We start from the raw sequence: 24,042 nt of genomic DNA on the forward strand, positions 1-24,042 counted from the left end.
TGAAGGATTTGCTTCCGGTTTTCTCCTGCCAAATGTCGCTGAGTTTGAAATGAAAACAGAAGTGAAAATGCAATGTTGATACACATAGCTAGCATGGTTTACTGAAGATAAAGGACATGCTGACTTTTTTGTCCTTGGCTAAAACAGTTTATTCATACGATGTGTGCATTGCATTTGTCTGATATACTGAAATGTTGCACCATATAGCTCATTATGCTAGCACGCCAGCCAGGTAGCTACCCCAGCATGCATCTCGTTACTTCTTTGGTCGGTCGACAGATGAAAACATGGCGGCGATCAGTAAATACTTTACAGCTAAGAACTGCACTGTAGCAGGCGCCACAATCGTTGCCTTGTATCTTCTCAAGAGGAAAAGACATGCTGACAAGATAAATGGGTAACTAAGTTAAACTTGACAACTATTTCGTAGCTATTGTAAGATTAGCTAGATGACTGCCCATCATAATGCTAAACTGATGTAGCCAACAACATTGGCTAGCTAGTAATGTCGCGTTGAAAACAACTGGGAACTAGGGGAAAGTAAGAGGTCAAATCATGACGTCAGTGATCTTCAGGTCGGGAGCTCTAGAAAGAGTCGCGAGTTCCCGAGTTGGATGACCGTTCTAAACGATTTTCCCAGCTGGAGATCGTTTTTTTTGTTGTTGCCGAATTCACAGTTGTTTCTAACGCACTTAATTCGGAGATTTCCGAGTTCCCAGTATTTCTGAACGCGGCATTTGTCAGACAAAATGTAACTGAGACAAGTTGCAGTATGATGTCATTGAATCAGAGATTTCTGTTATGTTGTTTTAACACTTAGGTAGCTAGTAGTTTATGGAATACATTTTCTCTACTGACACTCAGAGGTCCTGGGGGACTATGATTGAATTGTCTGTTATAGCTGGGTGGTCAGGATTCCAAGGTCTAGCTAATAAAGTAATATGTGTGTGTTGTGTGTCTTTAGATACCATTGATTGGCTTCATTTACTGTTTTATGTTTAGGGTGAAGAGATCATCAGAACTACAGTTGAGCAAAGATGTAAGTGTTTGTATTCAGGAAATATTACCAACTACTGAGTTGTAACACTCAATGTTGAAATCTCTTTTACCATAGTATTTTTTTTTCTTTTTACAATTTTCTACATTGTAGAATAATAGTGAAGACATCAACTATGAAATAACATATGGACTCATGTAGTAACCAAAAACTTGTTCAACAAATCAAAATATATTTTATATCTGGGATTCTTCAAAGTAGCTACCCTTTGCCTTGATGACAGCTTTGCACACTCTTGGCATTCTCTCAACCAGCTTCACCGGGAATGCTTTTCCAACAGTCTTGAAGGAGTTCCCACCAATGCTGAGCACTTATTGGCTGCTTTTCCTTCACTCTGTGGTCAAACTCATCCCAAACCATCTCAATTGGGGTGATAGTGGAGGCGAAGTCATCTGATGCAGCACTCCATCATTCTCCTTGGTCAAATAGCCCTTACACAGCCTGGAGGTGTGTTGGGTCATTGTCCTGTTGAAAAACAAATGATAATCCCAATAAGCGCAAACCAGTTTGGATGGCGTATTGCTGCAGAATGCTGTGGTTGCAATGCTGGTTAAGTGTGCCTTGAGTTCTAAATAAATCACTGACAGTGTCACAAGCAAAGCACCATCACACCACCTCCTCCATGCTTCACGGTGGGAACCACACATGTGGAGATAATTCGTTTCACCTACTCTGCGTCTCACAAAGACATGGCGGTTGGAACCAAAACTCAAATTTGGACTCATCAGACCAAAGGACAGATGTACACCAGTCTAACATCCATTGCTCGTGTTTCTTGGCCCAAGCAAGTCTCTTCTTATTATTGGTGTCCTTTAGTAGTGGTTTCTTTGTAGCAGTTCGACCATGAAGGACTGATTCACGCAGTCTCCTCTGCACAGTTGATGTTGAGATTTGTCTGTTACTTGAACTCTGTGAAGCATTTATTTGGGCTGCAATTTCTGAGGCAGGTAACTCTAATGAACTTATCCTCTGCAGCAGAGGTAACTGTGGGTCATCCTTTCCTGTGGTGGTCCTCATGAGAGCCCGTTTCATCATTGCGCTTGATGGTTTTTGCAACTGCCCTTGAAGAAACTTTCAAAGTTCTTCAAATGTTCCGGATTGACTAACCTTCATGTCAAGTCATGATGGACTGTCGTTTCTCTTTGCTTATTTTAGCTGTTCCTGCCATCTTCTGTATACCACCTCTACCTTGTCACAACACAACTGATTGGCTCAAACGCATTAAAAAGGAAAGAAATTCCACAAATTAACTTTTAACAAGGCAAACCTGTTAATTGAAATGCATTCTGGGTGACTACCTCATGAATCTGGTTCAGAGAATGCCAAGAGTGTGCAAAGCTGTCATCAAGGCAAAGGGTGGCTGCTTTGAAGAATCTCAAATATAAAATATATTTTGATTGGTATAACACTTTTTTTGGTTTCTACATGATTCCATATATGTTATTTCATAGTTTTGATGTCTTCACTATTATTCTACAATGTAGAAAATCGTAAAAATAAAGAAGAACCCTGCAATGAGTAGGTGTGTCCAAACTTTTGACGGGTACTTATATATATATATAAAATTGATTTATTTATTTTAGAAACTTAGTCCGGCTTTAAACTTACTCTTGAAAGTTGTAATAGTAGAATGCACAAGGTGCAATTTTGACATTGGGTAGTGCATCATCAGTTCCTATTGTCATGTTAGTCATTGTGTACCTTAGAGAGCTATTTATAACTTGTCAGAAATGTCCAGATCAACTAGACCATGTCAGCTAACATAACATTTTTTTTTAAAACTAACCCATAGATAGTGTTGTAATTTTTTAGTCACTCAAATATCACATGAATACATAAAACATATGCCAAAATGTATAGAATTGCAAGAACATTTGCTTTAAAACTGCTGAAGGTTATTTGTGCCCCTTGTCAAATTGCATGGAATTGCAGGAAATAAGCTTGAAACCTGTGAAATTCTTTCCACCAAGAAGAGGGATGTGAACAGTTTGTGTTATGAGCAGTGCATGTGTCCATAGAAATGGACATGGCACTTGCGCGGGATCTTCCCCAATGCTGGAAGGGGGGCCAGAGTGAAACAGTTTGGGACCCCTTTCTTACCACACCCAGGGACAACATTTTGGCAATAATGTCAATATCCACATGCCGTTACCAGATTAACCATGTAGGACTGAGCTGGTGAGCTTTGAAGGGGTTTATTTATCTGATTAATCTGTAAATGTTTGGTATGATGTGTGTCAGGAGGCCAAGAAGGAAAGGACGGTGGTGGACAAGGTGTTCTTTGCACGTATCCTGAAGATAGTGAAGATCATGGTTCCTGGAGTGTTCTGCAAAGAGGTAAGAGCTCTTCTACAAACTTGATGACTTTGAATGCACTCCAACATTTTCATCTTGATTGGAATTACATTTCACTTAATCTAAGGAAGTGTATTGTGTAACATCTCAACACATCTCCCGATCACTTGTGTTGACCTATTTCTGGTAATCTACCTCTCCACAGTCAGGATACTGTCTCCTCATCGCTGCCATGCTGGTGGCCAGAACCTACTGTGATGTGTGGATGATCCAGAATGGCACCATGATCGAGAGGTAGGTATTTGAGGTTTGGTCCAACATAATCAGTCTTATGGACACCGAAACGCTTTGAGACATTATTTTACTGTTTTAGAGAAGAAATTATATTTTCTAACGATACCCTTTTTGTCTCAACTGCCAAAATGTAGAACAGAGGAGACCCTACTAAAACGAGAGTATCAATGAACATGTGGAAAATAAATGCTCAATTTCTGTCGCACGCGGCATTGCAGTACCACCTACCGCCTCTGCAGCATTTTAGCCACATACTGTTGTGCTAGTTGTCTAGTCTGTGTTTTATGAATGTGCAATGAGCATAAAAATACGCATTTATAAGCAAATAGATCCAAGTTGGCTAGACTTTAAAAATAAAGATTAGCTGGCTACTCACTAGCACATGGACTTGTGCTTCAGAGAGTATTTATGAGACCTGTGTTCATTTTCTATAATGCCTGCTACAAGAAGTTAGTCATTATTAGTGAATGTGCATTATGCATGGTTCCTGTTAAATTTGTAACAAAAATGTCATTTGCATAGACGGACTTGAAAGCCAGATCAGTGGTTATTGCAACAAAAGCAGGCTAAAATAATACAATTATTAGTGGGTCTTATTGTTGTAGAAGGCTTATATTTAGCCTAGGTATAATTTTCCAAGCCCTGAATTCATTAGATTATTCCTGACCTGACTGTTTGAAATGTAGTGTATTGACCTTTTAATTGTTCAACAAAGTTTAAGAGAAAACGTTAAAAAATATAGATGTGAATCGCCCATGACTTTGAATAAATCAAGATGTGATTTTTCAGGCCATATCACCCAGCCCTAGAGGTAGGACTCCATAGAAAACCCTAGCACACCAGCATTGCCAGTAGCAATTTCAACATAGCTTTGCAGAATTGTTATTTATCATATTTGACAGGTTATAATCATCTCTTAATTCCTCCACAGTGGAATAATTAGCAGAGATGTCAATCTTTTCAAGAAGTGCTTTTATTACTATATTGCTGCCATACCAGTGTCCATTTGCATGGAATACTTTGCTGCTTGGGGTGCCTGAAAGCAGAATATGATTAAGTGCTTATGAATTCACTTGTGTATTGTTGTTGTGGTTTAATTGTGTTTGTGGGCATCACTGGTCATGAAGGGTTGCAGGCTTGAAAATATTTGAAATAGTGTATTTACCTTCTAGTCAGTTATTAACATAATCCTGGTTATTTTCTAGAGCGTGTTTCATTTTGTGTTTGGGGTGGAAAAATCAACAGACATTTGATCCTGGCAGCCCTACAGGACTAGACTGGCCCAACTTATTAATGAGACTTTATTTGCACTCCTCATCCTGCTGTGTTCACCTTTTACCAGTGGCTTTTTCCAATGTTCAGTAATTGATCAGGGTGATAGCCTTTTTCAAGATCCAGTGACTCACTCTCGCCCAACTAGCTGGGTCAGTTTAAAGAGCGACTGCCTTTGAAAGCAACTAATCCCTTTGATAAAGGCCTATGTGGCATCGATATGAGTCAGAAGCAGCTATTCTAGTGTCAAAATCTACTACAAAGTGTAAATAGGGTAATTTGGATAATAAAGTCAATCTCATCTAAAACAGAGTTTGTAACATTTCTGCGTCACAGCGGGTTAATTAAGTTTGGGATTTAAATTGGCGATGTCCATTTGCCCACTAAAATGGGGTGAACAGCTGCAGTGATTGCTCTCTATACAATAGCATAGAGTATGAGGCAGACCTGCTCAGCAGCGCCGACTGTTTATATAAGACAACACTTCATGCAATTTTTTTACTTGAGAACTACTGCACCAAACACCATAGCTAGATGTAAAATTGCGCAACTAAAGCATCCTCGGCAAAAACGTCAAAATGAATGATACATTTCTTGAGTTATCTTAGATTTTCTCTGTATACATCAATGATGTCGCTCTTTGCTGCTGGTGATTCTCTGATCCACCTCTACTCAGACGACACCATTCTGTATACTTCTGGCCCTTCTTTGAACACTGTGTTAATTAACCTCGAGACGAGCTTCAATGCCATATAACTCTCCTTCCGTGGTCTCCAACTGCTCTTAAATGCAAGTACAACTAAATGCATGCTCTTCAACTGATCGCTACCAGCACCTGCCTGCCCGTCCAGCATCACTACTCTGGACGGTTCTGACTTAGAATATGTGGACAACTAAAAATACCTAGGTGTCTGGTTAGACTGTAAACTCTCCTTCCCCAGACTCACATTAAGCATCTCCATTCCAAAATGAAATCTAGAATCGTCTTCCTATTTCGCAACAAAGCATCCTTCACTCATGCTGCCAAACATACCCTCGTAAAACTGACTATCCTACCGAGCCTCGACTTCGGCGATGTCATTTACAAAATAGCCTCCAACACTCAACTCAGAAAATTGGATGCAGTCTATCACAGTGCCATCCGTTTTGTCACCAAAGCCCCACATACTACTCACCACTGCGACCTGTATGCTCTCGTTGGCTGGCCCTCGCTTCATGTTCGTCGCCAAACCCACTGGCTCCAGGTCATCTATAAGTCTTTGCTAGGTAAAGCCCCACCTTATCTCAGCTCACTGGTCACCATAGCAGCACCCAACCGTACATAGCCCATCTGTAAATAGCCCATCCAACTACCTCATCCCCATACAGTATTTATTTATTTATCTTGCTCCTTTGCACCCCAGTATCTCCTGCACATCTACCATTCCAGTGTTTTAATTGCTATATTGTAATTACTTCGCCACCATGGCCTATTTAAATAAAGGTGAAATAAAAACAATTCATGCTGGGCATTTTGAGGAAGTGAAATAGGCTTCTCGGTCTACAGTGTCTCATGAGGGACAAACATCATAAACCAAATGCGGAATCGGTTAGGAAATCCACCTCCAAGACTGAAAACGAGTTTTTCTAATGACAGAAAAACACACGCGCCAATTGGCGTGTTCAGTGGCTCTTTAAGGAGCGGACAATCTAGCCCTTCCAGCGTTGGGTTTTTCTGTGCGCTAAGAAACACTGAAAAAACAGACACCTTTGGTTTACAATATAGAATGACCCCACTTTTGCCCTGTATGTGACATTGTGAGTGTATTCACTTTGTGGATGTTGGTTTGCAGTGCAATTATTGGTCGTTCAACAAAAGATTTCAAGAGACTCTTGTTCAACTTTATAAAAGTCATGCCATTTGTAAGTGCAACTTTCATACTTCTATTTTTGTGGTTAATTTGTTGTCTTAATTGTCTCTACTACCCGTAGATTAAAACAAAATATATGATTATATAACTAACATTATAATGTGTAATTCTACACATTACACTTTCTCAATACAATATATTTGATAATAAACTAATGAACTTACAGTTAACCTCATGATTTGGGAATGGTAGTTTACGTTAGTATTAGTATTGGGCCCAATGGGGAGAGCGTTTGTGTGTATTTTTGGTCAATACTAAAACTGCCTGATAACAGACTTGTGATCCCTGGCCTATATTTATTAGAGGTTTTATGAGGTGTTTATGATTATTTACTCAGTGCACACATTCCATTGAGTGGTATACTCGCACTATAAAATGTAACGCACTGCTTTTAAATGAGACTACTATTATGGCCCGTTTGCCTGTTTCAGATCTCGCTGGTTAACAACTTCCTCAAGCTGGGTTTGAATGAACTGAAGCTCTGTTGCCGGGTTCGACTCACCAAGCACCTCTATGATGAGTACCTACAGTAAGTCCTGTTGATCACATTCCCAGGCCTACTTCTTGCAGAATATTACTTCTGAGAGAACATCTGTTTGTCTGCCCTTAGCTTGTCTCTTGTGAACGACATTAACATTTGCATCCAACCCAAATCACGTAGCGGGAGATTTGTTTCTGGATGACTAGATTAGCTCAGGTCCCCGGGTTCCAGACTGGAAGCACACGTTCGGCTGTGCCCAGATGACAGCTTCGTTATTGCAGTTTAACTGAAGTCCGGCCCAGAAAGCAATTCCCATAGACGGCCCCATAGAGAAGTCACATTTGAAAATTCTTAATAAGACACTTATGTCATCACCTTTGTGCACAAAACTACCATTGAATTATTCACTTAATTGTCACTGAAGACGATTTTTCTTTTTCAACACTCACAGCCGAAGATATGGAAGCATTTAATTCATGCTGAGCCCAGTTGGCCAGGGGATGTGCCGGTTGGTTTGTGTAGCTGTCCACGTTCTTGGCACACTCTGGCAGAGTTCCCGGAGCATGTTCGTGTGGTACTGCTTGCTGTCTGTCCAGTGCGCACTGAGCGCTAGTGCGCAGGTATAGTTGTCCCAGTAAAAACGAATATAGAAAGATGGCAGCAACCAGAAACAGCGTATGCAAACTTAAGTTGATTACGCTGAAAACAACAGGCGTCCATTCTGGACGCTGTCTCTAGATCGTATATAACCCAGTGGATTAGCCCTTAGCAATAGAGCTAGTTTGGAAGGATTTTGCCTTGATCCTCTTTCATCTTACAAATTTCATAGCCACAATGCAATAGGTACAGTGTAGTGACCCTGTTACAATGGTGTAATGAACAATGGCTTCATAAACTCAGTGATAGAAAATACATAACCCACCTGTCAAATCCTGTTTCATGTTTTCACCACACCATCCTCCAGAGGTTACACGTACTATAAGATTGGTAACCTGGACAACCGCATCGGTAACCCCGACCAGCTGTTGACCCAGGACGTTGAGAGGTTCTGTAACAGTGTAGTGGACCTCTACTCCAACATCAGCAAGGTAACCTGCACTTAAATAGCCTGGATAAACTAGACTGAATTCTGCACTCAAATGAAACAATGGTTAGTGCAGAATTCAGTCGGGTTCAACCAGGCTATTAAAAAACCCCTCTGTTGTAGAGACAACTAATGCTGCTCAAAGCCTGATACAATCTACCGCTATTGACAGTACACTGAACCTATGATAATCAGACAGGTTTTCTGTCCCTTCAGCCTCTATTGGACATTGGTCTGTACATCTTCAAGTTGACCTCGGCCATCGGGCCACAGGTGAGTCTTGCTTTGTCTAATGTAGCCTTCTATGGATCTCTGGAATTGTCCTACAGTTAGGCTTATGTTGTTTAAATTGAAAGAATGACCATGATAATCTCCAATGCATCCGTACAGCAGAATAGAGTTTCTAACGTCTCTATTCTACTTTCCTCTCCCCCTCAGGGTCCTGCCTGTATGATAGGCTACCTGGTGTTCTCTGGGCTCATCCTGACACGTCTGCGGCGGCCCATCGGCAAGATGACGGTGATGGAGCAGAGATACGAGGGAGAGTACCGATTCGTCAACTCACGCCTAATCACCAACAGGTCAGTCGGGACACACATCTCTCCTTACCACTGTTCCTCTCATCTTTTTTTAGACAAAGAATTTCTGTTTCGTGTTCTTTTTCCACTGTGAAAAATTAAAGGTTTAATGTTTTGTTTCCCACAGTGAAGAAATTGCCTTCTACAATGGAAACCTGAGGGAGAAACAGACCATTCACTCTACCTTCCAGAAACTGGTGAGAGGGCAGGGGCTTTAAATGTATCAGTGGCAGTAGTTGACTTACTATGGCAGGGATCACCAACTAGATTCAGCCTGAGGATGATTTTTTTTCTTGGGTGGATGGTCAGGGGGACAGAATATAATTTCAAATCATTTGTAGACTGCTGATTTGCTGGGGGGGTTTACAGTCTTTTATGTACCCAACGTAAAAATGTTTTTAAAAAATGGGCGGCCAAATAAAATCACCTGCGGGCCCTGTGGTATCACAGAATATCTATACTGCAGTGCATATACAATGTCTCACGTTGCATTCCCTTTTACCGCTAGGTGGATCATTTGCACAATTTCATTGTCTTCCGCTTTTCAACTGGTTTCGTGGACAGCATCATTGCAAAGTGTGAGAACTTGTCATGTCTTTGATTTGAAGTTTGTTATCAATTGCTTTATTTATCTTCTCTCATCCAAATTAAGATAATATAGCTGAATTAACTGACAATAGCTGAATTAACTACTTGTGTTTTTCCCCATCTCTGTAGATATTGCCACTGTTGTGGGGTACCTGGTGGTGAGCAGGCCGTTCCTGAACCACACCCACCCACGCCACCTACGCAGTACCCACGCTGAGCTGCTAGAGGTGAGGAGAGACAGAGTGTGTGTGTCTGTGTTCTGGATGGTTGAGATCCTAACGTCCCTGTCTCTCCTCTCCCTCGTTCTCATTCAGGACTATTACCAGAGTGGGCGTATGTTGCTGAGCATGTCTCAGGCCCTGGGCAGAATCGTCCTGGCTGGCAGAGAGATGAGCAGGCTCTCTGGGTCAGTCGTACACAATGCTCTTATCTCACAATTGGTTCAACTGGTGCAATGGTTCATTGGTTTGGTGGTTCAATGGTTTGGTGGTTCACTGGTAGTCTGAATGCCAGTCTGTTTGTGCTATAATGTCAACTCCTTGTCAGTTATTGCAATAGAGTTCCAATATTTGTATAGATGTGGGGGTTATCAAATTAGGATCAATCCTCTGTTCTCCTCAAACTCATTAATGTTCATATTTGAAGATTGCTGTTAGGCTAGACTGTTTGGCCTGATAATGACAGCAATGGAGATGGTAAGAATACAAACAGATCTGGGACCAGTTATATTGTTCACTGGTTTAATGGTCTGAGATTGCTCCACTTGTTCTTCTTTCCCTCCATCTGCTGTCCCCTCCTCACTGACCCCTGCTGTCTCCTGCTCACTGACCCCTGCTGCCTCCTGCTCACTGACCCCTGCTGCCTCCTGCTCACTGACCCCTGCTGTCTCTTCCTCACTGACCCCTGCTGTCTCTTCCTCACTGACCCCTGCTGTCCCCTCCTCACTGACCCCTACTGTCCCCCCCACACTGACCCCTGCTGTCTCCTCCTCACTGACCCCTGCTGTCTCCTCCTCACTGACGTCTGCTGTCGCCTCCTCACTGACGTCTGCTGTCGCCTCCTCACTGACGTCTGCTGTCGCCTCCTCACTGACGTCTGCTGTCGCCTCCTCACTGACCCCTGCTGTCGCCTCCTCACTGACCCCTGCTGTCCCCCTACAGGTTCACAGCTCGCATCACCGAGATCATGAAAGTCCTGAAAGAGCTGAACTCTGGGAAATACGAGAGGACCATGGTCTCTCAACAGGGAGGAAGAGGTGCCCGCTGCATGTTCCCTGATGATGTATTGATGATGATATTATTGTTGTTGGATAGCAGTCTGATGTTGTAGTACTCTAATGCAGGAACATGACAACATTTTACTAGTTGATGTGAGAGATGATTGCTTTAGATTTTTTTTGTCACATTTTCAGATGGTGAATTACAAGATAGAATCACCTTGGTCCCAGGAAGTGGTGAAATCATCCACAAAGACAATATTATTAAGTATGTGTCTGACAGATACATGTATTATAGCAATAGAATAAACATGATTTAACATGCTTAATGAAAGTAGGTACTACCTGGTTTGACGTTGTACTTGTGTCTCAGGTTTGAGCATACACCCCTTGCAACGCCCAATGGGGACATTCTTATCAAAGACCTCAGCTTTGAGGTGAGTATCTCAATCCCACCTAGAAGCAACTCCGTACTGAACCAATTTATACAATTCATGAAATCGATAGACTAGACTTTAGACGGTTGAGGGGCTGTTTAATCTGTAAGTGCAGACGGCTGTACTGTGCCTTCCCATCCCCTGCTAACCTAAGGTGACGTCAGGGACAAACGTCTTGGTGTGTGGCCCCAACGGCTGTGGGAAGAGCTCACTCTTCAGAGTCCTGGGAGAGGTATGAGGAACCAACAATTGCTGAAAAAGCCTGTTATGTTGCTGTAGTGTTGACTTTTTTTACATTCATGAGTAGTAATGGATGTGTCTGTTTCTCAGCTCTGGCCTCTGTTTGGTGGCCGTCTCACCAAACCTGAGCGAGGGAAACTCTTCTATGTTCCTCAGAGGCCATACATGACCCTGGGCTCTCTGAGGGATCAGGTGATCTACCCAGATACAGTGGAGGACCAGAGGAGGAAGGGCACCTTTGATAAGGTAGACTAACTATCTAATCACATCAGCTCATTACTGGATCATATATCCAATCACAGCAGCCATTTTCTGGACCAATGATTGTAATGCTTCTCATGAAACCCCCGAGCTGACAAGGTACAAATCTGTCATTCTGCCCCTGAACAGGCAGTTAACCCACTGTTCCTAGGCCGTCATTGAAAATAAGAATTTGTTCTTAACTGACTTGCCTAGTTAAATAAAGGTAACATAAAAAAATGAAGAAAGAACAGTGTGCTGTATGTGGCCTCTGTCAGTAGGGTGTGGTATGTCTGAGTATAACACAAAGCTATGCATGCTGTTTGCTGACAGTGTGGTATACTGGCGTGTTTGTACGTATCTGTGCGTCTCTGTGTCTTTGTGTGTGTGTTGTGCTGGGGAACAGGTGCTGAAGGAGTACCTGGACAACGTCCAGCTTGGTCACATCCTGGAGCGGGAGGGCAGCTGGGACACGGTCCAGGACTGGATGGACGTCCTCAGTGGAGGAGAGAAACAGAGGATGGCTGTAAGTCACTGCTCATTTCCTAAAAAAACAACAGAGAATAGTGTAGACACGTGTAGTTGTTTTGTCTCTTTCTATGCCAGACTAATTCTGCTAGCTGCATAGCACTTCACTCCATTTATGTTGCCATGACGTTTAAGACAATTTTACAAGCACATATGGCTGTAAAATGGGTAAATGTAGCTTTTCATTGATTGGACTCTCTTTCTCTCTCTCTCACTCACTCACATACACACTCTCTCTCTCTCTCTCTCTGGTATCTAGATGGCCCGTCTGTTCTACCACAAGCCCCAGTTTGCCATCTTGGATGAGTGCACCAGTGCTGTGAGTGTAGATGTGGAGGACTTCATCTACAGCCACTGTAGGACGGTAAGATACAACACTGTGGACTATTAATGAAGATTATACATTAAATAGGCCATTTTGTCAATATAATGATGATTATTTAAAAATCTATTATTTATGTGCACATTGTGAAAGAGGAATGAAAAAGATCCAAGGAAACTGATGCATGGTAACTTGATGTGATGTGTTATTGTTTCTACCTTCTTGCCCTTTGTGCTGTTGTCTGTGCCCAATAATGTCTGTACCATGTTGTGCTGCTGCCATCTTGTGCTGCTGCCATGTTGTGTTGCTACCATGCTGTGTTTTCATGTGTTGCTGACATGCTATGTTGTTGTCTTAGGTCTCTTTTTATGTAGTGTTGTGGTGTCTCTCTTGTCGTGATGTGTGTTTTGTCCTATTTTTAATCCCAGCCCCCGTCCCCTCAGGAGGCCTTTTGGTAGGCCGTCATTGTAAAAATAATTTGTAAACTGATATGCCTAGTTAAATAAACTTACAGGATGTTGAGAAAGTGTTTTCCGAGCTTATGGGATGTCATATCTACCTTTCCCCAGGTGGGCATCACGTTGTTCACAGTTTCTCACAGGAAGTCTTTGTGGAAGCACCATGAGGTAAGTCCTTTCACACCGAACGATGAAACATAAAATGACTGTGCATATAATAGTGAAATGCAGGTGAATACTAAAGCCCTGTTCTTTTGTCCTTTTTCAATTCTGAGAGAGTTTACTTGTTTATATCTATTTTATATAGGTTAAAATACATTCCGAATATCTAGAAGGACACCTTCTAACCAGTGATTTCTGTCTCTTCTCCAGTACTACCTGCACATGGACGGAAGGGGAAACTATGAGTTCAAAGCCATCACCCAGGAAGCAATTGCGTTTGGGTCATAACGACCTCACCACAGCTAATTATTGCTCACATAGATGGTCCTAAGTAATTCTGCACTACATGAAGCATAGGGAACAGAGAAGTCAAGTCCTAACATATTAAAATGTTATGCAACGGTATGAAGACTGGGAGCTCAATGTCAAGAGAGAAATAGCTAAACCTATATTAGATTAAAGGTAGAGTCCACAATATGACACCATACAGAGCAGGGTACACGTCCTGCTTGCAGAAATAAACAAAACAATTGAATTCTGCCAAGACTGACCATATTGGCTCTTCCTGAGGGCAGATTGAATTCTGCCAAGACTGACCGTATTGGCTCTTCCTGAGGGCAGATTGAATTCTGCCAAGACTGACCGTATTGGCTCTTCCTGAGGGCAGATTGAATTCTGCCAAGACTGACTGTATTGGCTCTTCCTGAGGGCAGATTGAATTCTGCCAAGACTGACCGTATTGGCTCTTCCTGAGGGCAGATTGAATTCTGCCAAGACTGACCGTATTGGCTCTTCCTGAGGGCAGATTGAATTCTGTTTAGAACTGGAAGACGCCCCGCTGTGTATGATGATGTCATATTGCAGAGTCTACCTTTAAGGATGTGCGTGTAGTGAGTTTTAATTGTATATGACGCAAATAATGTACTAAGAAAATTAGCCTTACCGATTGTATGTTCTGTTAATATTGCATTGTTTTTCATTATTTAAAATGGTCAGTTTTAATGTCAAGTTTTGAATTAAATGTTTGTTTAGTGCTGTTTGTTGAAACACTGAAGTGCATTCTTCTTTCATGAAGCCAGTAACTGTAAATGACACTAAGCATAGCTAGTCCAAATATGTCAATTGTAGTACATACATGTACGCAAAAAAATGTTCTGTCTCTTATAGTATAAACCCTCAGCGGCTGCCTCAATTTGGAAGGTACTGCACTGTAGTTACTTTACACTGTACTTAATTTAGCTTTGATTATTTTGTAAAAGGGGATTGAGGACCTGGTACTTTTTGTTAACATAGGATATTTAAAATGCCATTGCTATGAGCTGAACAAGAAATAAATATTGAATTAATATCTATGTCTTAATTGTTTCAATACCCTGGGTCTTCTGTTCTGCAGACTACCCATTGTGTTATTCTCTCTGTTAGATATCAGAGTATAGTTTGTGCATCCCAATACCTATTAAGTGGCTTCCTATCTCCTTTCATTCATCCACTGATTCCACACTGATCTTGAAACATTTGGACAGGTGAAAGCAAATGCCCCAGAAAGCTTCTGCCATGTCTCTTATTCTGCCTTTTCAGATGCATGTTAGCCCAACACGGTGCAATAAAAATATAGGGGAACTAGGAATAGGTTACAGTGGCATTTAAGTCCATTCAGATGAAGAAGAGGCAGTCATTTTTTTTTTTATTGAGCTGCACCCGTTACTTGGACCTGCTCCAAGGCATGTCTCGGAGGTCTCTGGCACCATGTTGCCAATGTGACTGTGGTGTCACCCCTCTGCCAGGGTGTTCCCATGGTTTCCTGGGTCATAAACTGATAAGCAGGCATTAGGCTACAATCAATCACTATGAAAAGGCTTTCCCCTTGTCTCATCAGTTTCAAACATGATTTAAGATCATTTTAAGGCAAATGTAATACAAAGGTGACATTAGATGGCGCTGTAAGTCAAATTCCCTTCACAGGGATAGTGTTAGATAAAAGACAAATGAGAATTGACTCGTGTCAATCCATTTACTTGTAAAACAACATTAAAAGTACAACAATGCACCACAGTGATCACATCCAAAAGTACCAAATCCATGTTCCAACAGCACACAATATGGACAAATCCCATTCAACATGAACTATACATCAACATATTAGACATACAAAAATAAATATTTAACAGAATAAAATTGATTGAAATAAATAAGTGGCGAAGTAATTAAATGTTTTTTCTACATAGTGGCAAAAATATATATTTCTCAAGGATTCATCTAATTGTTCAACATTATTAAACAAATAAATAAGACATGTAAAAAATGATCTACCCATTTAAAAGAACCAGCTAATAATGAGACTTACAAAGGCAAGGTGAACACAGACCTCATGCATTTCCAGTGTTAAGACACATTTGTGCTAAATTATTGGAAGCACAGCTCCCTCCCTCTGAAAGGGTTGATTTAGTGAAGTACCATTATTTATAAGACACACGTACTCTATACATACACAAACCTTTACACTGGACTCAACTGCAGGTTCTCCTTGTCCACAGTTTCTTTTTTGATGCAGCAGAAGTGTTTGCAGCACACCACGGTTAGAGTGATGAGGATGATGAGCATTGCCAGCATGATGGCAATGGCACCTGCGATCACACCAAAGGGGAATTCTGAGAGAAGTGAGAAAGAATACTTAATTTATTTGAAGTTCTTGAAGTTGCTACACACTGTAGTCTATAGTAAAAAGGGCCATTGCCCAAATTACAGTTTATCTTTATAGACTAGATTTGTTGTAGTTACTCCATCCACTACACATTTGAGTACACTGAATTTCACCTTAAACTCCTTCCACCCAATCTCAAATCCAACATACCAGGTGCTTTGCATTGTGGGGTCCCTTACCCTCAAAGATGGTCTTGCTCTCTCTGGGTGAGCACTGCGGCTTGCTCCAATCTCCAAGTCTCTTCTCCACAGAGCGGGAAGGGATATAGGCTGCCACCATGAAGCAGTAGCTCTCTCCTTTATCCAGGTTGTTCAGCTCGACATCTCTCAGGTCTGACATTGTCTCTTTCTGTGGACAGAGGTTTAGAATTAGATACAATATTATCTCAAGTCGCACACTGTTTGTTTTGTGTCATTGGTGGGAATCAACAGGTATAGAATCATAAGCAATGCATTTACAATCTATTGACTGTGACTGTTCAACTCACCTTTCCTGTGCTCCCGGCTTTGTTGTATATGACGTTGTACTTCAGGTCATTCTTAAAGATGTCTCTGATAGTCACCAGCTGGTCATCTTTGTAGATGGGAGTGAGAGGGTCCTGTATGTGGAGTGTCATCTTGGTCTTGTCTTCGCTCTGCTTGATGTTGAAACTCGGTGCTCCTATTTGAGCTAAAAGGAGAACCAGACGAGTTAGGCACCACAGACAGAATTTATTTGGGGAATTTCCAGTGAAATCAACATTTATAAATTAATGCTATAATGGCATTATTTTACAATGCAATAACAAGGTGCTTAATGACAGGTTGTTACTGTGTGAGCGTAAATAAAATAATAATGTATTTATTACTGTAATAATAATGTAGCAAATAGCACTCACTGTCTTTGTAGGGGCAGAACCTCTCGGCCCGGGTGTAGGGGAACTCTACAAGGTCAGAGTTCACGCCAGGCAGGGGTTCTGATAGGACGTCGGCAGAGTAGGTCTCCTCCAGGTTCCGCAGCTCGTTGGTGAGGTCACACTCTGTCCCCGAGCTCCGAATGCAGTAGGGTTTTCTCTGTCTATCCTTGCCGACCCTGAACACACACACACACACACACACACACACACACACACAGACACACAACACAGCAGTCCCACATCAGACAGTCTTTGAACTGTGATAGGTACAGTTTGTACACTCAGTTTTAAGTTAATTCTGCTGACATGAAGGAAGGTATTCATCAATAAAAGTGGTCAATTTGTGCTTGTACAGACAGGGCGTTTTTTTCCAATGATGACGTAATGAACAGAACAGTGCAGAAACTCTGCAGAGACATGATGTAGGCTACTTACTCAGAAAATTCAACGGTGTATGTGTAGTTGGTGGGTTCAGGGCCCCATGTTAGAATAGTCTTGAAGTTATTGGACACCCATTTAACATTCTGCGCCTCTGGGAAATAATCCTCCCCTGTTAACCCAGGAAAAACAAGGCATGATTAGTTATTTCGTTTAGTAAAATGTATTTGCGCCAAAGAAAACAATTGATAGACAACAAAACAAACCAAAAAAAATTAAACAGTGTGCAGGTGTGGTTAGAAGACCAAGGGCTTATATGAAAACCACACCACAACAAAACATAAATACAACATTTTAAAAAGTTTGTTAAAACATAACAAAACCGACTAATTATAAATTAATTGATCAGTAATCACACAAAAAAAGTGTTTTGTTGAACTGTGTGTGTGCATGTCAGTGTGTGAGAGTTAGGTTATATGGAGGAGATTACTGAGTAGTTTGGTTCACCAGTCTTCCCTTTAAGTTATTTAGGGATGTTGATGTTTTGTAAAATGTGAAGATAAGAATTCCAGAGTATTGTACCTCTGTAACTCAGATACTGTAACCTGATAAAAAAAAGCAAGAATCAAGATATCATCCACAAAGTATAGCCTGTAAATTAAATAGGATCTATAGCCTACATATGTTGATTTGAATGCACATATCTCGCATATTTCCCACTGAGCATCAGGGCTACGTAATTGTGCATATTACAATGTGGAGTGCAAAAACGGTGCCAATGGAATAAACAGAAATGTTTATGTAGAATCAGCTGAAAATGTAAATCTCTGGCTATTTAGGTAGCCTTGGGTAAAAAAACAAAAAAAAATTAAAAATAGGCTAAATGTTTGAGATGAAACTCATAATAAGCCATAAGTAAAACGTACCAGATGCTCCAATCGTGAATAGTACCGATAAGAGTGAAACACCAAAGTGAACAGAAGTTCTTACATCCATCATAATCCAAAATGTTACGGGCAGTAGCAGTAGCCTCTTACTATCGAAAACGAATAATGAATGCTGATTGTCTCCCCTTGAGTCAGTGTTGCTAGTGTTCGTCTAAAAATAACACTTCAAAGTTTGTTAGATAACTGCTCTCACAGTGCTGCTGGTACCTCGTTTTTATAGCCTACCAGATTTAAGTTGCGAGCGGTCGGAATTTTAGTTACGACTCATTCAACAATAGCTCCACCTCCCTTACAACTGTCCTCGATCATTGGTTTTTGTCCAATGGTTCATATACATCATTGGTTTGTCACTGGCTGAGCATGCTTCCCATACAACCTGTCAAGGCATTTACTGTCCGTACATGGTCATCCGGATAGTAAAACTTTACCTGTAGCTTGCCGTATATCGCAGCAGCGGCATGGCATGAATGGAGAGACATGGACTCAAACGTAAAAAATGTCCATGTTAGATTTTTGATAGTCCTCTTTTGAAACTGTGTTCTTTAAATAACTCTAATGATGAGTTTCATTGTAATAGTACATTTTGTTTTAACTATAAATAACTGTTATACAAATACTGTTTTTTTAAGTACCTGCAAAATGGTTTGTGACAAATTGTGATAAGAAACATTATGATGAAGGGGATATAATCTATTTCTGACCATACTGTGAACCGAAAGCAATTAGTTGGTTCTGAAATGTTTTGGGAAACCAGATTTGCTTGTAAACAGATTAGCATACCGTAGTCTAAGCCCTGAAATCCCAAAGCAGTGACTGAAACACAGAGTTCTCTGATGACTGAATCTGTATCCGTATCCATCAGGAGAACAAGCTGTGAGTCAGCTAGGCCTTTCTGAAGTGTAGGATTGTTGTGATATTGTGGATATACAGTGGCATGAAAAAGTATGTGAACCCTTTGGAATTACCTGGAATCACAAAGTTATTTAAAGAACACAGTTTCAAAAGAGGACTATCGAAAATCTTACATTGACTCAAATTTCTAAAATGTCAATGTCTCTCCATTCATGCCGCTGCTACGATATACGGCAAGCTACAGGTGAAGTTTTACTATCCAGATGACCATGTACGGACAGTAAATGCCTTGACAGGTTGTACGGACAGTAAATGCCTTGACAGATTGTACGGACAGTAAATGCCTTGACAGATTGTACGGACAGTAAATGCCTTGACAGGTTGTATGGACAGTAAATGCCTTGACAGATTGTACGGACAGTAAATGCCTTGACAGGTTGTACGGACAGTAAATGCCTTGACAGGTTGTACGGACAGTAAATGCCTTGACAGATTGTACGGACAGTAAATGCCTTGACAGATTGTACGGACAGTAAATGCCTTGACAGATTGTACGGACAGTAAATGCCTTGACAGGTTGTACGGACAGTAAATGCCTTGACAGATTGTACGGACAGTAAATGCCTTGACAGATTGTACGGACAGTAAATGCCTTGACAGGTTGTACGGACAGTAAATGCCTTGACAGGTTGTACGGACAGTAAATGCCTTGACAGATTGTACGGACAGTAAATGCCTTGACAGGTTGTACGGACAGTAAATGCCTTGACAGGTTGTACGGACAGTAAATGCCTTGACAGATTGTACGGACAGTAAATGCCTTGACAGATTGTACGGACAGTAAATGCCTTGACAGGTTGTACGGACAGTAAATGCCTTGACAGGTTGTACGGACAGTAAATGCCTTGACAGATTGTACGGACAGTAAATGCCTTGACAGGTTGTACGGACAGTAAATGCCTTGACAGGTTGTACGGACAGTAAATGCCTTGACAGGTTGTACGGACAGTAAATGCCTTGACAGGTTGTATGGACAGTAAATGCCTTGACAGATTGTACGGACAGTAAATGCCTTGACAGATTGTACGGACAGTAAATGCCTTGACAGATTGTACGGACAGTAAATGCCTTGACAGATTGTACGGACAGTAAATGCCTTGACAGGTTGTACGGACAGTAAATGCCTTGACAGGTTGTACGGACAGTAAATGCCTTGACAGATTGTACGGACAGTAAATGCCTTGACAGGTTGTACGGACAGTAAATGCCTTGACAGGTTGTACGGACAGTAAATGCCTTGACAGATTGTACGGACAGTAATTGCCTTGACAGGTTGTACGGACAGTAAATGCCTTGACAGGTTGTACGGACAGTAAATGCCTTGACAGATTGTACGGACAGTAAATGCCTTGACAGGTTGTACGGACAGTAAATGCCTTGACAGATTGTACGGACAGTAATTGCCTTGACAGGTTGTACGGACAGTAAATGCCTTGACAGGTTGTACGGACAGTAAATGCCTTGACAGGTTGTATGGGCAGGATGCTCAGCCAGCCATCCGCAACTACAGAAAATGTTTCGTTGAGGTTATTGCTGCCAAAGGAGGGTCAACCAGTTATTCTATCCAAGGGTTTACATACTTTTCCCATCATGCACTGTGATTGTTTACACGGTGTGTTCAATAAAGACATTAAAATGTATAATTGTTTGTGTGCTATTAGTTTTGTTTAAGCAGACTGCGTTTGTCTATTGTTGTGACTTAGACGAAGATCCGATCAAATTTTATGACCAATTTATACATAAAACCGGGTAATTCCAAAGGGTTCACATACCTTTTCTTGCCACTGTAATTAGTTACATGAAACAGTAACATAATGAGCATTTCTAAGAACTGTCTACGAAAGGCAAGAAAAGGACTCCAGTCCAGACCTATTTCAGCAATATTTTTGAAGTACTGTACACCTATATGAATTCAGAATGTTACAAATAAATGAAATCTACAAGTTACCCAACCTGTGATACATTTAGTTGTACATTGCCAAATGCGGGTGATTTAGTGCATGAGAGAGTGAGCGGATAGATTCAGTATGGTGAAATAGTATTAAGTGAAAAGACAGCGTGAGATACGGGTGTACATGCATCGCCACACAACTTACAGACCATTTATATATTCTAGCATTGATTTCATTGATAGGGCTATTCTTTCCAAATATATGCCAAACCACAGCAATACATTTTGATATCTTTTGATGTATGCTTGAATTTGCGATTTGGAAAATATCCAATCGGATCAATCTCTCAAGTCATATTCAGAGAATGAATGGTGGTTGTCTTTACACATAGCCTACTGTACTTCTGGCTAAAATGTATAACTATCCTTCAATTCTTCTATGCACTCTCAGAGTGTTGCATTGAGGAAAAGTATTGTCTCCTCTGCCATCACTGTTATTTCATGAATATGCTGAATATGACATTACATCATATATTATCATTTGTGGTATAATTGATAATACAGTATCATCCTACACCAGGGATGGGCAACTTTGATGGGGGTGGGGGCCACAAAAAAACGGAACTCATGAGGGGCTGTAGTGGCAAAAAAAAAGTAGTCCGTCAGAAGTTTCCATTTCTTTTTCCCACATATAATTCATCTCCCAGGTGGCCCCTCTCTCCCAAATGAAACATGACTTCATAAAACAGGGGTTGAAAAAGGATTAGCGAGACTGATAAAGACATTTCGCTTTACTCTAATCAATCAATCAGTCTTGATGAGGACCCATTTAGATGATTCTATTTACTCCACTCCAATCAACCATTTTATTGAATTGTTCATGTGGTCTGAGATACCACTGACCTTTAACCTTTGACTAATGACCGGGGCGGCAGGGTAGCCTAGTGGTTAGAATGTTGGACTAGTAATCGGAAGGTTGCAAGTTCAAACCCCCGAGCTGACAAGCTGATTTGTAATCTGTCGTTCTGCCCCTGAACAGGCAGTTAACCCACTGTTCCTAGGCCAACATTGACAATAAGAATTTGTTCTTAACTTACTTGCCTAGTTAAATTAAGGTAAAATAAATATATATTGTAATGGTATTGTACATTCAGTCCTTGACTTCCATTACTGATCTAACTGTGTAATGTGTCACAATGTGCTTTGCAACGCCACCTTTCTTCACAGAGGTAATTCATTTCAAGAAAACACTTACAATCCCTTTCAATGAAAACAGACATCTTATTTACAATCCTTTTCAAAGAAAACACTCTTAGACAATCCTTTTCATTGAAAACACTTCTTGTGTTAGTCAACATTAATAGCACCATAAACAATGATAATTGGCTACAACACATCACTACTCTAAAATCAACTCATATGATTTCCCATTCTCATCTCCAAGAACATGTTACTCATGGAGGAATGTCCGGTAGTCTGGTGGGCAGGGAACAAACATGTGACTCCAGCTGGAGACCTCTGGACTTTCAGGATTAGCTGTCTTCCGGACAACCTTTACCAACCCTCCGCCATTCGCTGAAAGCGGTTTCCGGTTGAATATGTATATGGACATAAAAGAGCACTGTTGAATTTTACCTGTCTACTACATATGGTCCCAAAGTTGACAGTGCATGTCAGAGCAAAAACCAAGCCATGAGGTCAAAGGAACGTAGAGCTCTGAGACCGGATTGTGTCGAGGCAAAGGTCTAGGGAAGGGTACCAAAACATTTCTGCAGCATTTAAAGTCCCCAAGAACACAGTGGCCTCCATTGTTCTTAAATGGAAGAAGTTTGGATCCACCAAGACTCTTCAAAGAGCTGGCCGCCTGGACAAACTGAACAATCGGGGAAATAGGGCCTTTATCAGGAATGTGACCAAGAACACGATGGTTATTCTGACAGAGCTCTAGAGTTGCTCTGTGGAGATGGGAGTACCTTCCAGAAAGACAGCCATCTCTGCAGCACTCCACCAATCTGGCCTTTATGTTAGAGGCTAGATGGAAGCCACTCCTCAGTAAAAGGCACATGACAGCCCGCTTGGAGTTTGACAAAAGGCATCTAAAGACTCTCAGGCCATGAGAAACAATTTTCTCTTACTAATGAAACCAACATTGAACTTTGGCCTGAATGCCAAGCATCACGTCTGGAGGAAATCTGGCACAATCCCTACGGTGAAGCATGGTGGTGGCAGCAACATGTCGTGGGGAAGTTTTTCAGCTGCAGGGACTAGGAGACTTGTCAGGATCGAGGCAAAGATGAACGGAGCAAAGTACAGAGAGATCCTTGATGTGCTTGACCTGCTCCAGAGTGTCCAGGAACTCAGACTGGGGGCAAAGGTTCAGCTTCCAACAGGACAAAGAACCTAAGCACACAGCCAAGACAATGCAGGATTGGCTTTGGGACAAGTCTCTGAATGTCCTTTAGTGGCCAAGCCAGAGCCCGTACTTGAAGCCAATCGAACATCTCTGGAGAGACCTAAAAATAGCTGTGCAGCTACGCTCCCAATCCAACCTGACAGAGTTTGAGAGGATCTGCAGAGAAGAATGGGAGAAACTCCCCAATTACAGGTGTGCAAAGCTTGTAGCGTCATACACAAGAAGACTTGATACTGCGAAAGGTGCTTCAACAAAAGTACTGAGTAAAGAGTCAGAATACGTATGTACAGTTGAAGTCGAAAGTTTACATACACCTGAGCCAAATACATTTAAACTCAGTTTTTCACAATTCCTGACATTTAATCCGAGTAAAAAGTCCCTGTCTTAGGTCAGTTAGGATCACCACTTTATTAAGTGGTGATCCTTTATTTATTAATTTATTAAGAATGTGAAATGTCAGAATAATAGTAGATTCTAATAGTAGAACAATAGTAGATAGTAGAATAATAGTAGAACAAAAATTATATTTTTGTTTCATCAGACCAGAGGACATTTCTCCAAAAAGTACAATCTTTGTCCCCATGTGCAGTTGCAAACCGTAGTCTGCCTTTTTTATGGCGGTTTTGGAGCAGTGGCTTCTTCCTTGCTGAGCGGCCTTTCAGGTTATGTCGATGTAGGACTCGTTTTACTTTGGATATAGATGCTTTTGTACATGTTTCCTCAAGCATCTTCACAAGGTCCTT

The 24,042-nt window shown here is 41.3% G+C and overlaps 2 protein-coding genes across 4 annotated transcripts; one reads left to right on the top strand and one right to left on the bottom strand.

Moving 5' to 3' along the window:
• Positions 1-19: 19 nt before the first annotated feature.
• LOC110508842 (ATP-binding cassette sub-family D member 3) lies at positions 20-14,508 on the top strand. 3 transcript variants are annotated; one of them, XM_021589691.3, is made up of 22 exons: positions 20-397; positions 1,003-1,039; positions 3,299-3,394; positions 3,558-3,646; positions 6,751-6,820; positions 7,260-7,357; positions 8,274-8,397; positions 8,610-8,666; positions 8,832-8,974; positions 9,099-9,168; positions 9,480-9,549; positions 9,689-9,786; positions 9,874-9,965; positions 10,720-10,814; positions 10,971-11,043; positions 11,149-11,212; positions 11,367-11,444; positions 11,543-11,698; positions 12,099-12,218; positions 12,480-12,584; positions 13,112-13,168; positions 13,373-14,508. In XM_021589691.3, the coding sequence occupies exons 1-22, from the start codon at positions 288-290 to the stop codon at positions 13,448-13,450; spliced, it is 1,980 nt and encodes a 659-aa protein (XP_021445366.2). In that variant the 5' UTR covers positions 20-287; the 3' UTR covers positions 13,451-14,508. The 3 variants fall into 3 exon arrangements, with proteins under 3 accessions (XP_021445366.2, XP_090081093.1, XP_090081094.1); XM_090224967.1 differs by lacking the exon at positions 6,751-6,820 and having other exon boundaries at positions 274-397; XM_090224968.1 differs by lacking the exons at positions 20-397; positions 1,003-1,039; positions 3,299-3,394; ... (1 more) ...; positions 6,751-6,820; positions 7,260-7,357 and adding an exon at positions 7,761-7,929.
• Positions 14,509-15,159: 651 nt separating this feature from the next.
• On the bottom strand, positions 15,160-18,412 carry LOC110508843 (tissue factor). The gene is made up of 6 exons (XM_021589692.3): positions 18,063-18,412; positions 17,194-17,308; positions 16,741-16,934; positions 16,351-16,532; positions 16,043-16,211; positions 15,160-15,810 (listed from the first exon to the last, which is right to left on the bottom strand). The coding sequence occupies exons 1-6, from the start codon at positions 18,133-18,135 to the stop codon at positions 15,659-15,661; spliced, it is 885 nt and encodes a 294-aa protein (XP_021445367.3). The 5' UTR covers positions 18,136-18,412; the 3' UTR covers positions 15,160-15,658.
• Between the last annotated feature and the right edge of the window lie 5,630 nt (positions 18,413-24,042).

Source organism: Oncorhynchus mykiss, chromosome 28, assembly GCF_057628025.1.
Source record: "Oncorhynchus mykiss isolate SJ-2025 chromosome 28, ASM5762802v1, whole genome shotgun sequence".
Classification (NCBI taxonomy): domain Eukaryota; kingdom Metazoa; phylum Chordata; class Actinopteri; order Salmoniformes; family Salmonidae; genus Oncorhynchus; species Oncorhynchus mykiss.

Coding starts and splice junctions, on each gene's coding strand:
- LOC110508842 (XM_021589691.3), top strand. CDS start 288: ATGGCGGCGATCAGTAAATACTTTACAGCTAAGAACTGCACTGTAGCA. Junction 3,647..6,750: donor AATGGCACCATGATCGAGAG/GTAGGTATTTGA, acceptor GTTGGTTTGCAG/TGCAATTATTGGTCGTTCAA. Junction 11,213..11,366: donor TCAAAGACCTCAGCTTTGAG/GTGAGTATCTCA, acceptor TGCTAACCTAAG/GTGACGTCAGGGACAAACGT.
- LOC110508843 (XM_021589692.3), bottom strand. CDS start 18,135: ATGATGGATGTAAGAACTTCTGTTCACTTTGGTGTTTCACTCTTATCG. Junction 16,533..16,740: donor GTTCTGCCCCTACAAAGACA/GTGAGTGCTATT, acceptor TTCTCCTTTTAG/CTCAAATAGGAGCACCGAGT. Junction 15,811..16,042: donor GAGCAAGACCATCTTTGAGG/GTAAGGGACCCC, acceptor CACTTCTCTCAG/AATTCCCCTTTGGTGTGATC.